Raw genomic sequence first — 23,348 nt, forward strand, 5'->3', positions numbered from 1 at the left:
GTCTACAGGCTCAGCTGCACTAAAGATGATCTCATGGAGATACTCACTCCTGCCCTCCCTCACCTCCATTGAGAAAAGTTATTTCGCTGATTACACTGCTTGTACCATAAACTGTGAATGGGGGAGAGAATTGTGTAACTAATCAGATCCTCCCCCATACACAGGCAGTGTGATCAGTACAAGAACTTTTCTCCATGGAGGAGAAAGGATGTGTCCCCATCAGTTCATCTCTAGTGCAGCTGCCCCCAGAGACCCAAAGCTGTTAACTCCCAGAGCACTGGAAGTTCAGTAGCAGGAAGAGGACAAGGCAGTCCTGCATTGAAGATTTCTACAGAATTCAGCAGCCTGCACATCGTAGGACTTCATTTTAGGTAAGTAATGTAACTAAAGCTATAGTGAAAAAATGTTAACTAAACTTTAAATAGTGCATTACATTTACCCATAAGCAAAAGATCTGTTGACTGATTCTATGTAGACAGGACAACTTTATACTGAATTATATATGGCAGGCTGAGCTCAGAGTCAGTCAATCAGCTTGGGTAGATTTGTCTAGGCTTAAAGAATGGCAATGTCCCAAAACTACAATTATAGTTAATTTGCATGCTCCAGAGCGGGGGTCCCCAACCCCCAGGCCATGGACCGGTACTTGTCCATAGCCTCTTTGCAACTAGCTGCGAAGGCTGCACCGTAGGAGGTGCTGCAGGCGAGCAGAGAGATGACATCTCTCACTGCCCACCCTGCATCATCGCTGATCTGCCTTCACAGCCAGACCGCAAAGGTTGCTCCATCAGAGCTATGGCAAGCGAGCGGAGAGATTACATCATCTCTCCCTGCCCGCATCGCTGCTGTTCTGCCCTCAACTGCGCATGTGCCGGTTTACACAATCAGGTGCCAGAATGCCAAGAGGCAGAGAGAAGAGTTGTGAGTCTTAGAGGGAAGTGATCAGCTGCATCTGGTGGCAGGGGAGGTGGCAAGTGACAAGCTGCATCTGGTGGCAGGCGACATGGCAAGTGACAAGCTGCATCTGGTGGCAGGCGACGTGGCAAGTGAAAAGCTGCATCAGGCGACATGGCAAGTGAAGCTGCATCTGGTGGCAGGCGACATGGCAAGTGACAAGCTGCATCTGGTGGCAAGTGACAAGCTGTATCTGGGGGCAGGTGATGTGGCAAGTGATGTGGTAAGTGGCAGGCGACAAAAGTTTTCTTTTACAAAACTGGTTCCCAGTGCCAAAACGGTTGCGGACCACGACGCTAGAGTACTAGAATTCATATAATTTTGTCCGTCTGGCTGTTCAGACATTTAGGCCGGTGTGCAAATGGAGTTTTTTTTTTCAAATGATTGAAGCAAATCTTTATTGTGTAAAGATTCTCAACGACCTTAGTAAATCAGCTTTATTGGTGATCAGTTCAGAATTTTGCCATCTAGTGTCTATGGACTGATTTACACACATTTGTTTGCAGTATGAATAGTGCACATATGATCGAGTAAAGCATTGTATCTCTGGCCATACTGCACCATATTTGTGCTATATAATTGCAGTGAATAATCCTTCCTTATATCACGAGTATGATACATCTGATACATGCAATTTTCACAGTGTCAGGCTATATTTGCAACTGTGTCAGATGTGTGTAGGCCACCTTTATCAGGATGAAGCTTATCAGCCAACTTTGCTGCAAACCTGTTGTCCTGATTCAGCATACAGTGCCTTAAAAAGGAATCGTACCCCTTGAAATTTTCCACATTTTGTCATGGTACACTTTTCAGATATTTATTTGTAAAACATTTTGAAAACCATTTTCCTTCCACTTCACAATTATGTACCACTTTGTGTTGGTCTATCACATAAAATACATTTTACATTTTTGGTTGTAACGTGACAAAATGTGGAAAATGTCAAGGGATATGAATGCTTTTCAAGGCGCTGTATATACAGTATCTCACAAAAGTGAGTACACCCTTCAGATTTTTGTAAATACTTTATTATATCTTTTCTTGTGACAACAATGAACAAATTACTCTTTGCTACCAAGTAGTGAGTGTACAGCTTGTATAACAGTGTAAATTTGCTGTCCGCTCAAAATAACTCAACACACAGCCATTAATGTCTAAACTGCTGGCAACAAAAGTGAGTACACCCCTAAGTGAAAATGTCCAAATTGGGCCCAAGGTGTCAATATTTTGTGTGGCCACCATTATTTTCCAGCACTGCCCTAACCCTCTTGGGTATGGAGTTCACCAGAGATTCACAGGTTGTCACTGGAGTCCTCTTCCACTCTTCCATGATTACATCACGGAGCTGGTGGATGTTAGAGACCTTCCACCTTCTGTTTTGAGGATGTCCCACAGATGCTCAATAGGGTTTAGGTCTGCAGACCTACTTGGCCAGTCCATCGCCTTTACCCTCCGTTTCTTTAGTAAGACAGTGGTAGTCTTGGAGGTGTGTTTGGGGTCGTTATCATGTTGAAATACTGCCCTGTGGCTCAGTCTCCGAAGGGAGTCATGCTCAGGTTCAGTATGTCACAGTACATGTTGGCATTCATGGTTCCCTCAATGAACTTTAGCTTCCCAGTGCCAGCAGCACTCATGCAGCCCCAGACCATGACACTCCCACCACCATGCTTGACTGTAGGCAAGACACACTTGTCTTTGTACTCCTCACCTGGTTGCCGCCACACACTCTTAACACCATCTGAACCATATAAGTTTATCTTGGTCTCATCAGACCACAGGACATGGTTCCAGTAATCCTTAGTCTGCTTGTCTTCAGCAAACTGTTTACAGGCTTTCTTGTGCATCATCTCATAATCTTTAGAAGAGGCTTCCTTCATCCTCTGCAGCAATGCTGGCAGCACTCATATGTCTATTTCCCAAAAACAACCTCTGGATATGACGCTGAGCACGTGACCTCAACTTCTTTGGTCGACCATGGCGAGTCCTGTTCTGAGTGGAACCTGTCCTGTTAAACCGCTGTATGGTCTCGGCCACAGTGCTGCAGCTCAGTTTCAGGGTCTTGGCAATCTTCTTAGAGCCTAGGCCATCTTTATATAGAGCAACAATTCTTATTTTTCATATCCTCAGAGTTCTTTGCCATGAGGTGCCATGTTGAACTTCCAGTATGAAAAAGTGAGAGTGATAACACCAAATTTAACACACCTGCTCCCCATTCACACCTGAGACCTTGTAACACTAATGAGTCGCATGACACTGGGGAGGGAAAAATGGCTAATTAGGGCCCAATTTGGACATTTTCACTTAGGGGTGTACTCACTTTTGTTGCCAGTGGTTTAGACATTAGTGGCTGTGTGTTGAGTTATTTTGAGGGGACAGCAAATTTACAGTGTTATACAAGCTGTACACTCACTACTTTCCATTGTAGCAAAGTGTCATTTCTTCAGTGCTGTTACATGAAAAGATAGAATAAAATATTTACAAAAATGTGAGGGGTGTACTCACTCTTATGAGATCCTGTATGTGTGTGTGTGTGTGTGTGTGTGTATGTGTATGTATGTATGTATGTATATATGTGTGTGTGTGTGTGTGTGTGTGTGTGTGTGTATATATATATATATATATATATATATATATATATATATATATATATATATATATATATATATATATATATATATAATTTATATTTATTTATAGAACAACTCTGGATTACATGTACTGTATCTGCAGCCTACAGACATTTCCATGAAAGTGGAAGAATTTCCAAGCAGTTGCAATATTTCTGTGTTTTTTTTTTTTTTTTGTGCCGTTTGTGTTGTGTTTAATGCAGCAAACTGGGATATGCAACAATGCAGAATTGTTTAGTATTCAAGCCACATGTTAAACCGCTTTTTCAGAGGCTATTTTCTATTTTCTCCTATACAGTGGCATAGTACAAACACTTTCCTCTTCAGCCTGCTGGAATGGAAGCTTCCTGGAAAAGACGTAAGTACTAAAATCACAGCCTTGCATCTTGAACACAGTGCAAAAAAGGGAGTTTTCCATAGCAAATTCTAGAGAACATAGATTGCGGAATCGGATTCCCAATCATTTCCATCATTTCACATTGCAGGCTTAAAATAAAATAAAGATTATTATTGTTTGATATGGGCCACATAAATGTTCATGTTGGTGCATATTTCATATATAAGCCTCATTGTTCCCCCAGACTGGTTCACCAGCACAACGTATTGTATTGGGTTGGGAAATATTCTTTCATATTAGATACATTGCCCTGTTTCCTGCCATTCAGTATGGGTAAATGAGATCCTTCCAAAATGCAGTGCATGTCAATACATAGGGCAACCTACACAACTTTTATTGCTATACGCACAAATAGGCAGTTAGAATAATAATCTATGCAAACAGAGGTTGCCTGCACTCAAATCGCCAGAAATATGTGAGCTTGATTGAATTAAAACCAAGTACAAAAACATCACAGATCTGAGATACAGGATGACAGCAGTGATGGTTAACACATTTCACACAGGATGCACTTAGTCATTAGGGATGAGCCCGATGTTCGAGTTGAGCGTAAGTTCAACTCGAACATCAGGTGTTCGCCTAATCGCCTATTCGTCGAAGAGCGAACAATATGCGATGTTCGCGGCAAGTTCAAAAGCCGCTGGAACACCGTTAAAGTTTATGGGACGCTAATATGAAAAATCAAAAGTGCTAATTTTAAGGGCTTATATGCAAGTTATTGTTGTGTTTGGGGACCTGGGTCCTGTCCCAGGGGACATGTATCAATGCAAATATTTGTTTTTAAAAACTGCTGTTTTTTTGGGAGCAGTGATATTTTTTTTTTGTTTAAAGTAAAACAATAAAAATGAAATATTCCTTTCAATAATGTGCCTGGGGGTTGTCTATAGTATGCCTGTAAAGTGGCACATTTTCCCATGTTTAGAACAGTGCCACAGCAAAATGACATTTCTAAAGGAAAAATTGTCATTTAAAACTGATCGTGGCGGTTATGAATTGTCGGGTCTTGGCAATATAGATAAAAAAAAACATTGAAAAAAACGGCATCGGGTCAACCCCTCCCAGTCCATTACCAGGCCCTTTGGGTCTTGTGTAAATATTAAGGGGAACCCGAACCAAAATGTAAAAAAAAATTGTGTGGGGGGTCCCCCTAAAATCCATACCAGGCCCTTCAGGCCTGATATGGAAATTAAGGGGAACCCTGCGCCAAATTAAAAAAAAAATGTCGTAGGGTTCCCCCCCAAATCCATACCAGACCTGAGGGGCTGATATGGATTTTAGGGGAAACCTGCTCCAATTTTTTTTTAAATGGCGTAGGGCCCCCCAAAATATCCATACCAGACCCTTATCCAAGCACACAACTTGGCAGGTGACAAGAAAAGAGGGGGGGTGAGAGAGCACCCCCCCTCCTGAACCGTACCAGGCCACATGCCCTCAATATGGAGAGGGTGCTTTGGGGGTCTGACCCCAAAGCACCTTGTCCCCATGTTGATGGTGATAAGGGGCTCATCCCCACAATCCTTGCCCGGTGCTTGTGGGGGTATGCGGTGTTGGGGGATTTATCGGCATTTGGAGCCCCCTTTAACAAGGAGACCCCCAGATCCTGGCCTCACCTCCTATGGGAATTGGTAATGGTGTACCCCTAACATTTCACAAAAAAAATGTCAAAATGGTAAAAAAGACAAGAGACAGCTTAGGACAAGACAAAAATGTCCAGCGATGTCCATTTATCTTCTATCACTCCGCCCAACGGACTGAAAAAGGAAAAAAAAAAAGCCCCAACCGTATGGACACCCATGGACATTTTTATTTTTTTATTTTTTAATAAAGGACTTGTCCCAAGCTGTCTCTTGTCTTTTTTACAATTTTGACACCTTTTTTTGTGAAATGGTAGGGGCTCCCCAATGTACTCCATTACCAATTCACATAGGGGGGGCTGGGATCTGGGGGTTAAAGGGAGCTTCCAAATTCCGATAAGCCCTCCGCCCGCATACCCCCACAACCAACGGGCAAGGGTTGTGGGGATGAGGCCCTTGTCACCATCAACATGGGGACAAGGTGCTTTGGGGTCAGACCCCCCAAAGCACCCTCCCCATGTTGAGGGCATGTGGCCTGGTATGGTTCAGGAGGGGGGTGCGCTCTCTCACCCCCCCCCCTTTTCCTGCGGCCTGCCAGGTTGCGTGCTTGGATTCAGGTCTGGTATGGGTTTTGGAGGGGCCCCTTTTGCCCTTTTTTTTTTTTATTTTTATTTTTTTTGCGCAGGGTTATCCTTAATTTCCATATCAGACCTGAAGGGCCTGGTATGGATTTTAGGGGGACCCCCACTCAGTTTTTTTTTTTTAATCTTGGTTCGGGGTTCCCCTTAATATTCATACCAGACCCAAAGGGCCTGGTAATGGAATGGGGAGAACCCATGCTCTTCTTCTTTTTTTTTTTTTTCTTTTTTCAATGACTTTTATCTGTATTGCCGAATCCCAACAATTCATTACAGCCGCGATCAGTTTTAAATGACAATTTTTCCTTTAGAAATGTCATTTTGCTGTGGTACTGTTCTAAACAAGGGAAATGCGCAACTTTACAGGCATACTATAGTGACCCCCCCAGGCACGATATTTAAATTTCATTTTTATTGTTTCATTTTAAGCATTAAAAAAAATTGCTGCTTCCGAAAAAACTGACGTTTTTAAAACAAAATGTTTGCATCGATACATGTCCCCTGGGGCAGGACCCAGGTCCCCAAACACTTTTTATGGTAATAACTTGCAGATAAGCCTTTAAAATTAGCACTTTTGATTTTTCATTGTTTGTGTCCCATACACTTTTCTGGTGTTCGTGTGTTTTTCTAAATTTTTTGCCTGCTCGATATGTTCTGGTGCAAACCGAGCACCGGGGGGGTGTTTGGCTCATCCCTATCAGTCATAACCTGCTGTGTGAAACGCGTTAACCATCACTTCTGTCATCCTGTATCTCAGATCTGTGACATTTTTGGACTTGTATTTTATTCAATATAGCTTACTTTTCCTGGCAATTGGAGTGCAGTTAACCTTTGTTTGAATACATTTGGATTGTCTGGGTCACATACCAGATCAGCACCTTATTGCACAGAGAAGGGGATAAACAGGAATAATTCACCTAGAGTGGTATTTGCTCTTCTACTGTGAACTACAATATGAAGTCATAGCAGCCACCATACAGACTTCCCCTTTACACAAAGATATCTTTGCAAGAAAAAACATCCTTTTTGATTTGTTGACAAGCGCTTTTCACTACAGAAATGATGAGCATTTTAAAACAAGCCCCAAGATCCCAGGAATTGACTTGTTGTCCATTAAAGTCCTTTTTGAGAAGTTGATGAACTCCCAGCATTCAAGGCTACTAGAGCAGGTAAAATCCAGTCCATGCCACTGTTATATATGCAAGCCTTTGATAGTGGGCCTTTACTAGTTAAGCTGGCCATGCATGGCTTGAATTGCGGCCAATTTCTGCTGAAATTTGAGCTGTGGGCGACCCTGTCGGCAACACTCGCCTCAAAAAACTTTGATTGAAAAATTTAAAGGAGCTGGGCGGGAAATTTTTGGCCAAACAGTAAAAGCATCCAATCAGATGCAGCCACAGGTATTCAGATAGCCATGGGTGATATGGTGGTCTGAATACAAGAGCAGTCGGGGGATTCCTACAGCCATGACATTTTAATCACTTCAGCTCCAGGAGGTTTACCCCCATTCATGACCAGGCCGTTTTTTGCGATACAGCATTTTTTTACTTTAACTGATAATTGCGCAGTCATGCGACGCTGTACCCAAATAACATTTATGTACTTTTTTCCCCCACAAATAGAGATTTCTTTTGGTGGCATTTGATCACCTCTGCAGTTTGAATTTTTTGCTCTATAAACAAAAAAAGATCAACAATTTTGAAAAAAATATATATATATTTTACTTTCTGCTATAAAACATATCCAGTAAAAAAATGTAATTTCTTCATCAATTTAGGCCAATATGTATTCTGCTACATATTTTTGGTAAAAAAAATCCCAATAAGCGTATATTGATTGGTTTGCGCAAAAGTTATAGCATCTACAATCTATGGGATATATTTAGAATTCGTTTTTTTTGTTTTTTTTACTAGTAATGGAGGCAATCAGCGACTTATAGCAGGACTGCAACATTACAGCGGACAAATCAGACACTAAGTGACACTTTTGACACAATTTTTGGGACCAGTGATGATAATACAGTAATCGGTGCTAGAAAATATGCACTGTTATTGTACTAATGATACTGGCAGGGAAGGGGGTTAACATCCATCTGCTTTGCAGAAACACAGGATCACTATCTTCCCTACTGACAGAACGACAGTCTGCCTTGTTTATATAGGCAGACTGCCGTTCTGCTTCTGTCCCGAATGATCGGCGTGTCCCAGCAGACATCGAGTCCTGCTGATTAGCTCCTGCTGTGTCCAATCACAGCGGGAGCAGGTCACCAGCGGCACGTGCGCGTGCCCCAGACCAGGAAGTGCAGGATTTCGCACAGGTACGTGATTCTGCACAGGAAGTCCGCCTTACCGCCGTATATGTACAGTATACGGTCGCAAGCGGTTAGATTCGTGATTTCTCTTGTTCATCCATATGGGCTGAATGAGTAAAATCATAATGTGTAAGGCTAGCCTAAGGTCCATTAAACATTGATGAGGTGAATTTATTCTGGCTTTGAGCTTGGGCCAGACTCCATTGTTTTCTACCTCAACTGTATCTGTCAACATGTACTGACATACAGTCATTTCTTCAACTACCGTAAATGCATTTCAGAAACTGCTAAATTTGAGTTGGTTTAGTAACATAAACTACAACATATACTGACAACTGCTGCAAAGCCTGACCTCAAGCTGGCCATACACCAGTAAAGTTTGGCTTGAACATTTTTATTTTAAGAGCGTTTCGTTTGACTTTCTAGTCATTAGTGGGGTCAAATCAATGGTCATTTTTGACTACAGTGATGAGAGAATTTGTAAGAGCAGGATAAAAAAAAATTTTCTTGAACAAACAAATTCCTTTTACAATGTTTTTATTGAAAAAGAGTTTTCAGACAATATAAATAAAGAACAGGCAACCGTTACGGACAAACAAATTTCTGACAGTGAATGGTTTTTGTTCAGGAAAGTTCATTTACTCCAAAATGGCGGTAAATGTTAAAGGCAAATGTGTTTTTGAAGTACTTTGGAGTGCCATTCATGAGAATTTTTTTAAATTGATGTTCGTAAAAACATTCATAGGAAAACCTGCTCGTGTATGGCCAGCTTAATGAATATGCAATAAGCCTTGCCTTGCAGATGTGATGAATATGTCCGCTGCAGCCGGTGGTTCTAAGTTAGTACAGTAAATGAATGTCCCTTTTCTGCCTCACCACGTCTTTATTGCTGTTTGATTACTCTGTAATAGCTTGATTAATGACTAAAGTATTCTTCTTTTCTGTTTGATAGATTCATAAAGGCTTTGAAAGTTTTTTAATACCACAGCTTTCCAGCTCTCCGCCAGATGTAGAAGCAATGCGTATCTACCTCATACTCCCAGAATTCCCTTTGCTGCAGGACTCAAAGTACTACATAACACTTACGCTGCCATTAGCCATGGCAATCTTAAGGCTGGATACCAACCCAAGCAAAGTGCTGGGTAACCACTTTCTTTTTTATAGTGCTTAGTTTCACAATATTTCACAGTACATTTTGGTTAGAGTATGGGAGGGTGGAGCCTCTGGTTTTTATTGCTGGCTGTGTCCCCATTTAGAAGATTTCTCACTTCCTGCCTTGGTGTTAAAGGCAGATGATTAAAAATATCTTTTGTCAGGCTTTATTGTTGTCTCCGTAGTGTTTGTTCTTTGTTGATTGTACTGGCCCCTATCCTATCTTGTCCTGGCGAAAGGGGGTCATAGTGACAGGCGATGAGAAATCTCTCCAGTGGGTGCAGAGAAATTTAACATAAATTCCATGGAGTCACAGACAGAAATAAATTCTGACAAAAGTTTTAACCTTTAACCACACTAAGGGCTAGTTCACACCAGACGCAGTTCCGTTCAGTTCCGTGTGCTTTTTTTCTGCTCTAAAAATGCATGCACAGTGTGTTCCATGTATTCCAATGGCTCTAGTTCACACCATGCAGTCAGTTTCTAGTCCGTTTCTGGTGCAGACACTGACAGGAAACTGACCGGAACTGATTGTATTGGTGCAGAAAAACCGGAAGTGCACGAAACTGCATCTGGTGTGAACTGGCCCTAAAAAAAAAAAAAAAGCTGGCAGTGATTAAAAAAAGTTTTTTGTATTGGTATATTTGGTTTACGTTCTGTACTGTGTAGCAGAATTGCTAAAGCTGGGCAAACACTGTTGGCTTTTTTCAAATAAACAAAAATGCTGATACACAAGTGTATTTTGGCAGTCAGATTTCAGAAAACCCCCACTATATGATTTATATGCGTTTCAATTCATGCTGCACACCTAAAAAGAAAGTACTTCTAAGCTTTTGGATGTTTGTTTGGAGAAAGCCCCTCATTTTGGATAAAGTGAGGGAGGGCAATCCCTTTACTTTTGCCTTTTATGTACCATTGAACAGATTTGCCTTCATTTCCTGTTCCATAGCCAAAACAAGAAGTAAGAGAAAATCCCTCATGTACTCTGGCCGTTTTTACAGCTGCTGTTTTGGGCATCAGACTTTTTTTTTTTTTTAACTGCCTCTAAACCCTGCATGTTAGCTTATGTGTTCATGCACACATAGGCTTTTATCAACATTCTTGGCAGGAGAGTTAGTGGCTCTGGAACAGCAGCATTTGTAGCAGAAAAAAAAACATTGACAGCGCCTAAACTCTACTAAACGCTGGTGCCCAGCGTTTAACAGAGTATTTTTTAAATTTATTTGGAATCATAGCCTGCCAGCATCTTTAAAGGGTAATTTAAAATCATCCTGGATTTCTCTCCTCTCCTCCAGTGTTGACAGGACAGGCTAGATGTATTGACTGGTCAGCGCCATCCATGTGACGGTGCTGACAAAATCGAATGCCTTCTATGCTTACATGCTGAGAGGTATGGATAGGAGATTAAGCCTTGTGGATTTCAAATCCCCGGACCGGTGAAGCGGCATCCCGGTGTCTGACAGCAGGGTATCATGGGACACTGGTACAGCGGGACTAGAGAGGTGAGTATAAGTTCACCTTACAGATTTTCTGTAAAGGGGAACTTACACTTTAACAACCAGTGAATAGCTGGTTGTTAAGGAGTGGGCTGGGAAGCCGGTTGCTATGTCCTTAACAACGGATGAGTCATCAGTTGTCAGCGGGGTTCCCCGCTGACAACTGAATCTAAAGCAAACCATTACGGGCAATACAAAAATGTAAAAAAAAAAAAAATAAGTCCTACCTATTACTTCCTGTCCCAAAAGGAAATGAAGGGGAAATATCCAAGTTAGGATTTCAAATTTTTGTACGGCTCCTATAAAAACTGTATGGATGTTCTTATGCCTTGTATTGTTTTAGCTATTTATGTTTAAAGCCCAACTCCAGACACAAAAAATAAATAACAAAATAAAATACCCTTGCAGATGGCCCCCACACTGCAAGTAAATTCTCTTTTTAAATGTAGGGTTTGCAGAAGATGGCCTATTACTTACCTGACTCCCGACTCCAGTAGGCTCCCTAAATCCCCGTGACCTGTCCTGCAGCCTCATCTCTAAGCTGCTCTTGACTGTGGTTGCATGCTCGCCCCCACCTTGTAAAATACAGGGTTAACAGCCCTGTCCTGTATGTGGTGACACTGAGGACCAAAGCTTCAAGGACAAGAGAACATCAATGGAGTGGGGAGTTTGGCAAGTAATACAGCCTCTTCTGCAGCCCCCTGGACTTGACTTAAGCATTTAACCCTTGCAGTGCTGAGGGGCCACATTGTATGGCTATTTTCTTAGTTGTAACCGGAGTCGAGCTTTAACTTGTTTACGAGACAGAATTCACATAATATTCATTCATATTTTTCTATCTACTTAGATAACTGGTGGTCTCAGATTTGCCCAAGCTACTTTTTCAGATTAATTGACCTTTATAAAGGAGCAGTGGTCTATCTTCTGAATGGACGAAAGACTTTGCTGATCCCTGTGCTGTTTACTAGCTACATCACAGCTGCTCTCGAGCTCCTGGAAAAGCTACACAAGGTGATTTTAGAACAGAGAAAGAATAGGGACATTTTTCTACAGGTAATCACATTATGAAGAGTCATTCTGCAGGAATTGGTAACTGTACACACCAACTTTTTTTGTGTGAAAGGCCCCAATGTTTTAATTAAGAACTTATTGCTTAACTATGACTATATCCTGAATGAATGCGACCCAGGCCTGGCCAAAAGGTTACTGCCTGTGGCTCTATGATGGCAATGCACAGCTAGGGTGAGAGCCTTGGGGCTCCAGAGGACACCGCCCTCCATCTTACTTCAGGAGAGTAACTCTCAAGATTTAATGTGTGCGGCTTTGCTATCAGTTTGACAGCTGGTTCCACTCTGTCTATTAGGAGTTGCTCTGTCTGTGAATTCTGCAGAACTAGGCTCCAGTGTGATTGTGTGCTGCAAACAGGTAGCAGGCAAGGGGTTAATCCTCCTGTTTATGTATTTTTTTTACAAATTGTATTTAGCAGAAAAAAAAGGCAGGTGCCAAAACAGTCAAAGTACAGGGATCAAAAAGAAGGAAGCATCCATAGATACAAGGTACATCTTCCAGTATTTGGCAGGCATACCATAATTACAATTCAACAGCTTGAAGAAGGCGATGAATGGGCAATATATAAAGCAGGTAATCCAATAAATGTGTAGTATCTTACAGTACAAGCCCAAGAATGGGGCATTTTGAATAAAGGTAGGGTCCCTGAAGACCCATGACTGCGGAGGAAACCACCTGAGTTTTACATATAAAGAGAGGAAGAGGGGAATTGTAAAAGAGAAGCACAGACAGAAAAAAGATATAGAAGAAAGGGGGGGGGGGGATGGTAAGTTTTGGAAGGTATGGGTAGAAGAGGGAAGGGAATTAATATTATGACCCAAGAGAGGATGGAGGGCACCTTTTTAAGATCCAGTGGGGCTCACATAAAAGAGAGCTCTGCCTTACGTATGTAAACATGTTCCACAGAGTCCAGGTTTTCAAGTATACGTCTCTTCTATGTTGTGAAGAGAGCACAAGTAAGTTCAATTCCTCTGCCTTTTTGAGCCAAAGTCCAATGGACGGTGGTTGGGCATTTTTCCATGTTCGAGGGATACATGATTTAGCTGCATTAAGGAGTTGACGGAATATTGATTGATGACGTTTTGCTGCTTTCTATGTCCCTGCTATTCAAAACATTACAACAAAAAAAAATGTTGGTCTGGAGTTCCATTTTACTGATAGTGATGAATAAATATACTTGGAATTTTCCTCATCTGCCAACTGCAGTGAATCTACATGTTCCATTCCTCTGAAAGACCGTTTTACTCGGTTAAAAGGTATACTTTCAGCAGTGTTCACATAGCAAAAATTTCATTTTGTTTCCAGGTAAATGTGAAGGTACGACATGTGGAGAATGATAAATTCTATATCCCAGAAATATCCAGCTTGGTGGACATCCAAGAAGATTACCTCAAGTGGTTCCTGAACCAAGCAGGATTGGTATGTAACACTTTTTTTCTAGTTCTGAATACTTCCAGAAGTGTCTCAAACTGTTAAATGCTAGCAGAATGCAAGTGTACCGCATTTGCCCTTCAGCACTAGCCCAAAGCCTGTCAATAGGGCCCTCTGTTTCTCCCTGTATTGAATTGTATTCTAACTGTACTGTGTGCCCTCATGTTGTAAAGCGTTGCGCAAACTATTGCGCAGCGTTTTACAACATGAGGGCAATAATAATACAGGCCCAAATATTTTGCATGTGCATACCTCTCTTATGTCATGTGATATTCATTATTTGGCACTTTATATTTCAGGGAAAAAACATAGCTCTCTGGTGGAATGAACATTCTAAAGCTGCCCATACACTGGCCCTGTGGGCTGAAATAAAAAACAAATTCCTCCATCCACTATACACAGCACAGATAAATGAATCTCCTGCTGCAGATTACTCTAACAGCCGGCAGCTTTTTAGAATACCCAAACGGTGGCTGCATCTTAATGGCTCCTTTGATTTTTCAATCAAAGGATGTCTGGCGGGTGGGGACCGATTGTGCCACCCACGTATCGAAATTTGAACAGTGTATGGCCTGCTTTAGCTTTCCAATTTAGTTGAAAACACTATTATTTTCTTTGCATTCATTCCCCCCTACAGTAATCATCTGCATGTTATATGAAATGGGTGAATTCCACATTTTCATTTTTTCGAAGACGGATATGTTGCGCATATCCATTCTGGTCATTATTGTCTGAAACAAAATCAAGCCTGTTATACTCATATAGATTATTTTCTGGATGGAAATAACAAAAGGTTGCATTGTTCTTTTTGTTTTTATCTTCACAGAAGATGCGTGCTTCCATTATGCTGGTAATATGCTTTAATATCTCTGTTTTATGTTAGTGTAATGTATTTAAGTATCAGCATGCCTTAGAACAAACAACTTGAGCCTCATAATGTATTCTTCTGAGATATTAAAATATCTTCTGCCATCTCTCCCTCAGCACAAACATCCTCTGCTCTATCACAGCCTTCCTTTTTTCCTCATTGCTACTATATAATCTCACACTAAACACTTCTTAGGCATTTGGTCTGGGAATTCTATCTTCCACATGTGTTTTATTATAGGGAAACAATCATCTTTACGTTTTCTTTATATATAAGAGTAAAACTGGTCAACCCAATATAAATAATCTTGATAACATGCGTTAATGTACTAAACCCCTTGGGACAGATAAACTAATGCTGCATAAACACGAGCGGACTTTTCGACGGACTAGGTCTGACGATATTTCCGATGAACTTTCCGAATGAACGGACTTGGCCACACACAATGGCACCAAAGTCAGATGGATTCGAACGTGATGACGTACGACCAGACTAGAATAAGGTAGTTCATAGCCAGTAGCCAATAGCTGGCCTAGCGTCGTTTTTTTGTCTGTCGGACTAGCATACACACGAGTGGATTTCTCGATAGGAACTGGGTCCGGCGGAGTTCCGGCGAAAAAATGTGAAACATGTTCTATAAAAAAAGGCAGGTGCCAAAACAGTCAAAGTACAGGGATCAAAAAGAAGGAAGCATCCATAGATACAAGGTACATCTTCCAGTATTTGGCAGGCATACCATAATTACAATTCAACAGCTTGAAGAATTATAAATAATCTTGATAACATGCGTTAATGTACTAAACCCCTTGGGACAGATAAACTAATGCTGCATAAACACGAGCGGACTTTTCGACGGACTAGGTCTGACGATATTTCCGATGAACTTTCCGAATGAACGGACTTGGCCACACACAATCGCACCAAAGTCAGATGGATTCGAACGTGATGACGTACGACCAGACTAGAATAAGGTAGTTCATAGCCAGTAGCCAATAGCTGGCCTAGCGTCGTTTTTTTGTCTGTAGGACTAGCATACACACGAGTGGATTTCTCGATAGGAACTGGGTCCGGCGGAGTTCCGGCGAAAAAATGTGAAACATGTTCTATAAAAAAAGGCAGGTGCCAAAACAGTCAAAGTACAGGGATCAAAAAGAAGGAAGCATCCATAGATACAAGGTACATCTTCCAGTATTTGGCAGGCATACCATAATTACAATTCAACAGCTTGAAGAAGGCGATGAATGGGCAATATATAAAGCAGGTAATCCAATAAATGTGTGGATTTCTCGATAGGAACTGGGTCCGGCGGAGTTCCGGCGAAAAAATGTGAAACATGTTCTATTTCTAAATTCTGTCAGATTTTTGGACAGCAAAGGTCCGATGGAGCCCACACATGATCGAATTGTCTGCTGGATTTGTTCCGTCGGACCTTTGCTGTCAAAGTCCGGTCGTGTGTACGCGGCATAAGATTGGGAGTTGATGAGAAATGGGAATTGAATTGTTGCGTGTGTGTGTGTGTGTGTGTGTGTGTGTGTGTGTGTGTATATATATATATATATATATATATATATATATATATATATATATATATATATATATATATATATATATATACAATTTATTTTTTATACATCAAGGGGAACAAAGCATTAGGCTAATATTCCTTACCGTCTGGGTTATACTTCATCTCCAGGTGAATGGACACTGATAGACCAAAGGTCTTCAAACAGGAAGTGATCCCCTATATAACCCCTCCCATACAGGAAGTACTTCAGTTTTTTACCAGTGTCTGCAAGGTGGATGGCTCTCTGAGCTCCAGCTCTCTAGTCCCACAAACGGTTATTAAATGAATCTAGGTGTTGACCGATCGGATCCATTTGACACAGGTTTTATATGCTTAGATAAATGGTACCCGAGCCTTGCAAAGAAGACTCAAGATCTTGCAAGGTTTTGCCTGTAATGCGGCCTCCGGGCGCTGGACCCTGCAAAGTGGAATTCTGGACACTACAGCTCTAAGGCATTCCTGCAGGGTGCTGTACAGATCCAAAGGAGTGGACCCTAAACATGAAAAGGGTACCCAGTCCTTGAAAGTCCTCAAGCAACCGGAACCCACTGTGAAGGGTGAAGATTTGGCTCTGCGTTTCTAAGCTGCCCTGCGCCTGGACGGGTAAGTGAAACCCCTTTATTATTATTGTGGGGTGTCCCAGTGATTGTATCAATCAGTCAAGCTAGCTAGAGGCTGGACACCTGTGTGCGGTGACCATACGTGGGCTAGCTGTGGGTATTTGCAAAGTGTGCCTTTTTTGCTTGTGTCTGGCTGTTTTTTACCTATATCATAGTGCACTACGTTGCGCCATTTCGCCTTGGTTCACCATGGTGCACGTGCATTTCACAAGAGTGCCACTGTGCTCAGCAGTTTGTTTGGCAGCCATGGCACACGTGGCTTTGCCGCACATGCGCAGTAGCCTTTATCTGGGCATACGAAAATTTGCGTCTTACGCAAATACAGCCACGCCCGTTTGCCAGGACCATGCATGCGCATGCATGCACAGAATGTTTTGGCGCGCAGCCAGCTTATTCAAGCTGTACATGTCAAGCGTGAGGTGCTTCCAGAAGGCATCTGTGGGACACAGAGCAGACTGTGAACAGGCACTTGCAGCAGTTCATTTCTCCTTACCCAGGTGCTTAGCAGAATTGTTTCATAGGGGCTTGGTGAGCCTTGTTAAAGGGTCGCCCTTCATGAGTTGTTTTAATACTACACCCAAGTGCTCTTTTTGTGGCTGGTAAATCTCTTCAAAAAAGAGGAATGGGACTAACTACAGGGAAGGGCACACCTATGTCTTCAGTAGTTCTTGATGAATCTAGTCGTATCCCTAGTGTTGTATCCCCTGAAGGACCAGAGACTTCCAGGCAATCTGAGCTGCTGCGTCTATCTGGTATTGTGCCTACCGTCAACGCTGCTGCTTCACCCTTTTTCATCAAGGATGAACTGTCTTTGGCCCTAGCAGGGTTAGAGCACAGGATTGCCTCCATCCCCCAGGGTGACAAGAAGCATGACAGATCCCCCTCCCTGGAGCCTCCTAGTTTGGAGCAGGAATGGGTTGAGGATGGGGAAGAGCTTAAAGCTCAGGATTCTGTGGATGGCCTGGCGGATTAGTCTGCTTCCGAGCAATCTGGACAAGAAGATATCCAGTTGGTGTCTGCCTCTCAGTCACAAAGGCTTTTGATTCTGACTCTTATCGAAATGGTTCATTCTGCCTTTAAGTTGCCTCTTGCAGAGGTTACTGAGCCTCACTGGTCCTCTTCGGGACCCCATGAAAAGTTCATAAAAAAATGGAACATGTCAGCCATAGATGCAGCAGTCTCTTCCTTAAACAAGAACTTAAAGTGGAGTTCCACCCCAAAAAAAAGTAATTTATGTGCTTAAAAAAAAAATTTGGAGATTTTTTTTTCTCACCTCTAAATGCCTGTTGCTCGTAGTCTGCTTCCTTCAGCGCCTGGGCTCTTGACATCACTTCCCTCAGCGCAGAAAAGGAGATCAACTCTGCCCCTCCCTCTTGTCAATCATCTGGGAAACATCACACGTCCCAGATGATTGCGTGGCCAATCATGTGACCTGTAGGCATATGGCGCCGCTCACGCATTGCGCAGTGGGTCACAGCCAGGTGCGCACAGTTACAATGCCAGCGCTGCCCAGCGGAGGGGGAGACGAATGGGGCTTCGATCCCTTGCATCGCTGGACCCTGGGACAGGTAAGTGTCCGATTATTAAAAGTCAGCAGCTTCAGTATTTGTAGCTGCTGACTTAATTTTTTTTTTAAGTGGAACCCCGCTTTAACTTGTCCGGTAGATAACGCACAGGGCTTGAAAGACCCTGTTGACAAGAAATTGAAGTCATTATTAAGGGCTTCCTTTTTATTTGGCCAGTTCAGCTATTCAGACAGCTGTTGCAGCAATTGTATCTGCCAGTCCGTAAAGGATGAGGTCAAACGGCTTAATAGACCTAACCAGGAGGATGATCTGCCTGAAAATAAGACAGATATTCCTTGAGTGCTGTGTTTTGCTGTTGACGCCTTAAAAGGATTCAATACAGCAGGTTTGTCTGTATATATGCGCAGACTTTTGTGGTTTAAGAACTGGTCAGCTGAGCTTCCTTGTGAAAAGTTATTGGCAGGATTCCCCTTTCAGGGGGGAACATTTATTTGGTGATCGTTTGGACAAATCTATCGTAAAGATTTCCGGAGGGAAGAGATCTCTACTTCCTATGAAGAAAAGCACCAGGTGCCCCTCGTTTAAAACTTCAGGGACTGCTTCTTCAAATGTCTCCGTGCCAAGGCAGTTCTGCCGCCAACAGGGCATTAGGGCCAGGGGCACGCCACAAGGCCAGGGCCAGAAAAAGTCCTGGGTCCAAAATTCTTCTAAACCCAGCACCAAGCCCTCCATTTGAGGTGACGCCCCCAACTCCATCGGGTGGGAGAAAGGGTGCTGCATTTTGCGGACATTTGCAGAACAATAATTCAGGACAAGTGGGCCACCTCAATTATATCCCGCAATTACAAGCTGGAGTGCGGGGGGTTTCCCCTCAGGTTTTTAAGATCCAGCATTCTCTTGGATTCTCCAAAAAGAGACTTATTGCTTCAGGCAGTACATCATCTAGTGCAGTGTTTCTCAACCTTTTTACCGTCAAGGGTAGGGTGGCAGCAGGGTACAGGACACGGGCAGGCAAGTGCTTGTATGTGACATCATCTGGAGTGGATGGAAGGAAAGGAGGGGCCAGCGGGAAGGATCGCGTTATGAGAGGTTATGAGAGTCTTATTACAGCCGCTTCCCATGCTACTCTGCATTTTGGCTTAGACTCGATCTACCCGTCAGCTATCTGTGATTGACGGGTAGATAGCCGTGGAATCCCTGGGGACTTCTTGAGGAACCCCGGTTAAGAAACACTGATCTAGTGCATCAAGGAGTGATTGTACAGGTTCCTATATCCGAAAGAGCAAACCTGTTTTACGGTTTAAAAACCAAACGGGGTCAGAAGGCCCATTTTTGGACCTAAGATCCCTGAACCAATATCTACAAATTCAGTCCTTTGGATGGAGTCTTTCCACATAGTTGTAGCCTCGCTCCAGATGGAAGATTTTTAGCCTCCATCGATTTAAAGGACGTGTATTTACACATACCTATCTTTCAGCCTCATCAGAGGTTCCTGCGATTTACAGTAGAGGAACATCTTTTTCTGTTTGTGGCTACCCTTCGGGCTTGCTACAGATGTTCACAAAGATCCTAGCACCACTACTGGGTCTTTTAAGGGCCCAAGGGATCCTGGTGTTTGGGTATCTGTACAACCTCCTGCTCAGAGATCACTCATTACAGGCTCTAGAATGGAGCATAGCATGCACAGTGCGGTATTTGAAAAGCTTAAGCTGGATCAGAAATACCGAAAAGTCAGCCCTGAAACCAGCTCAAGGTCTAAAGTATTTAGGTATAATCCTAGATACGGTCCAAGTAAGAGTATTCTTACCACCCACAAGGATCTATGCCCTGAAGAATCAGGTGCATCAGATAAGGGGCACCTGACAACCCTCCATTTGGCTCTGTATGAGTCTTCTAGGGAGGACGGTATCCTCCTTCGCAGCAGCGACCTACGCCCAGTTCCATTCCAGGCCTCTACAACAAGACATCTTGTTGTCTTGGAACAGGAGAGGACAAGCTCTAAATGAATCCAATGTTCTTATCTCCTCGGGCATGCTTAAGCCTAAATGGTTGTTTCCAGGATCAGAACCTGCAAAAGGGAAGAGCCTTCCTCCCGGTAACTTGGAGAGTACTGACTACAGATGCCAGTCTCTCGAGCTGGGGAGCGACAATAGAAGGGCTCACAGCTCAGGAGAAATGGTCAAGGACACAACAGATCCTGCCAATCGATGTCCTGGAATTACAGGCAGTAAGACTGGCCCTATGGTCCAGGACGGTGGAGCTTCAGGACTGCCCTATCGGGGTTCAGTCCAGCAAATGCCACTGCAGTGGCCTATATAAACCACCGAGGCGGTACTAGGAGTCGTTCAGCTCTGGAGGAGGTGAACCACATACTAGCCTGGGCAGAGGGACGTGCCAATTTTATCTGCAGTTCGTATCCTGGGAATAGAGAACTGAAAGGCAGATTATCTCAGCCGCCAGAAGATTTGCCCTGGGTAAGGGTCCCTACACCCAGGGGTGTTCCAGCAAATTTGCGTTGGGGATGGCCAGAGGTCAGCCTACTGGCATCCAGGTTTCAACAAGTTATAGCAGTTTGTGTCCTGAACAAGAGATCCTCTGGCAATCAGAGCAGATTCTCCGGTAGTTCCATGGAGCCAGTACTCCCTGATTTATGCTTTCCCTCCGATCCCACTCCTTCCACATTTGTTGCACAGGATTCACAGAGAGGGAGTTCCAGTCATTCTGGTGGCACCAGCCTGGCCCAGAAAGCCTTGGTGCCCAGAGATTGGGTGACAATAGACAGGCCATGGACGATTCCTCGGTGCCCCAATCTACTGTCTCAAGGTCCTATATTCCACCCCAATTTACAGTCTCTAAATTTGACAGCATGGCTATTGAAGCCAGGGTGTTAAAGGACCAGTGGTGTCTACCCTAGTGATTTGCTAGAAAAGCTGTCACTAGGAAGATCTATCGTGAGGTCTGGAAGACTTTTATTGCTTAGTGTGAAGCCAAAAAATGGCATCCTCGGAAATACGCGATTGGGAGAATTCTCTCTTTTCTACAGTCAGCTGTGGAAATCAAATTGACTTTAAGTACAATCTGAGGTCAAGTTTTGGCCCTATCAGTATTTTTCCAAAGGCCCTTAGCCTCCCATTCCCTGGTCCGAATCTTTATGCAGGGGGCAACTGGCTTTCTTCCCCCGTTAGGTCACCTATGTGTCCTTGGGACTTGAACCTGGTGCTGTCTGTGTTACAGAAACATCCATTTGAACCTATGAAAGAAATTCCATTAGACTTGCTGACACGCAAGCTAGCCTTCCTGATGGCTATCAGCTTGGATAGAAGGGTGTCGGAGTTGGTGGCCTTTTCAGGCAGAGATCCGTACTTCATACTCCAACACGACAGGGTTGTGTTACGACCTGTTCCATCATTTTTGTCAAAAATGGTGTCAGCCTTTCATTTAAATCAGGACATTATTTTGCCTTCTTTTTTCTCTCAACCTCATTCGGTGGAAGAAAGACGACTACATTCTTTGGACGTTGTCCAGGCAGTCAAGGTTTATTTGTCTAGATCTGCGGAGATCCGAGGATCAGACTCCTTTTTTGTTGACCCTAGAAGGAGCAGGCAGCTTCCAAAGATTCCATTGCCAATTAGGTCCGTCAATTGGTCATTCAGGCCTATGGTCTGAAACGTAAAGCTCCTCCCTTTTAGGGCGAGAGCTCATTCTTCCAGGGGTCTAGGAACCTCCTGGGCTTTTCGAGGTCAGATATCTGTGACTCAGATTTGTAAGGCTGCTACCTGGTCTTCAGTGCATACCTTCACAAAATGTTATCAAGTGGATGTTTGAGCAGCCGAGGATTCAGCTTTCGGCCGCAGTGCACTGCGGGCTGTCATATAAGGTGATGGCTATTGTTTGGCAAGGTGTCTCCCTCCCCTCAAGGCTATTGCTCTGGGACATCCCAGCAGGTAATGAATATTAGCCTAACTCTGTGTCCCATGATGTATGAAAAATAATATGGGATTTACTTGTAAAATCCTTTTCGTGGAGTACATCCCCTCTTTTTGAGAATTCAGTGCTTGCTACATAACTGAAGTACTTCCTGTATGTGAGGGGTTATATAGGGGATCACTTCCTGTCTAGACCTTTGGTCTACCAGTGTCCATTCACCTGGAGATGAAGTATAACCCAGCAGGTAATGAATATTAGCCTAATGCCATGTCCACATGGCTGGACTTTTCGACAGCAAAGGTCCAACAGAATGAATCCGTCAGACAATTTGATCGTGTCTGGTCTTCATCTGACCTTTGCTGTTGAAAAATCAGATGGCCTTTAGATTTAGAACATGTTTCAAATCTTTCCGACGGACTCGAGTCCGGTCAAAAAATAGATTTTTCTGTATGCTAATCTGACGGCCAAAAACTGATGCAAGGGGAGCTACTGGCTATTGGCTATGAACTTCCTTATTATAGTCTGGTTGTACATCATCACGTTAAAATTCATCGGCCTTTGGTGTGATTGTGTGTAGATAAGTCCGATTCGACGGAAGTCCGTCAAAGTCCGACGGAATTCAGTCCGTCAAAGTCCGGTCGTATGTACAGGACATTACACTGTTTCCCATGATGTACTTAGAGGGGGGAGAGTCTCTCATGCAACATCGCTGGATTGAGATGGGGCTCAGGTATTAGAGGGGCTGAGGAGGGCTGCTGCACACAGAAGTTTTTTTTTTTAATCTCAGTGCATAGATGCATTAAGATAAAAAACCTTCTGACTTTATAACCACTTTAAGGAAAACTTGTGTAAATGGGCTTGAAAACATGCATTCCTTAGCATTTGTTTTATAAACGGTTATCCACTTACAGTATTCTGCCTGTGTATGTTTCTTTCAGTATGCGTATTTTCTCTGTTTGTCCCTCCCCAGGATTCGGTAACACTCTGTTCTTATCCCTTTGTGTTTGATGCTCAAGCCAAGACCAAAATGTTACAGACCGATGCTGAGTTACAGATGCAGGTACCGAATGTAAAGTCTACAAATGCATGCAGAGATGGTTCCTTTTTTTATTTTTTTTTATTTTTTTAGGAGTTATAATCTTTTTATGTGCTTTCAAAATCTTCTAGTTTGGCATAAAATTATATCATTGTATAA

At 43.0% G+C, this 23,348-nt stretch overlaps 1 protein-coding gene across 3 annotated transcripts in view; it reads left to right on the forward strand.

Annotated features, from left to right (window-relative positions):
- The window catches only part of HERC3 (HECT and RLD domain containing E3 ubiquitin protein ligase 3), a 125,119-nt gene that overhangs the window by 60,602 nt on the left and 41,169 nt on the right, over positions 1 to 23,348 (forward strand). For 2 of the 3 annotated variants that reach the window (XM_077476495.1, XM_077476493.1), the window contains exons 11-17: positions 3,880 to 3,939; positions 7,248 to 7,359; positions 9,454 to 9,643; positions 11,997 to 12,160; positions 13,523 to 13,636; positions 14,475 to 14,498; positions 23,124 to 23,213. In XM_077476495.1, the coding sequence (XP_077332621.1) occupies positions 3,880 to 3,939; positions 7,248 to 7,359; positions 9,454 to 9,643; positions 11,997 to 12,160; positions 13,523 to 13,636; positions 14,475 to 14,498; positions 23,124 to 23,213 (754 nt within the window). The remainder of the gene's footprint in view (positions 1 to 3,879; positions 3,940 to 7,247; positions 7,360 to 9,453; positions 9,644 to 11,996; positions 12,161 to 13,522; positions 13,637 to 14,474; positions 14,499 to 23,123; positions 23,214 to 23,348) is intronic. The other variant, XM_077476494.1, reaches the window with a different exon arrangement.

This window comes from Lithobates pipiens, unplaced genomic scaffold, assembly GCF_037356315.1.
Source record: "Lithobates pipiens isolate NorthernLeopardFrog02 unplaced genomic scaffold, aLitPip1_a1.2 Scaffold_13, whole genome shotgun sequence".
Taxonomy (NCBI): Eukaryota; Metazoa; Chordata; class Amphibia; order Anura; family Ranidae; genus Lithobates; species Lithobates pipiens.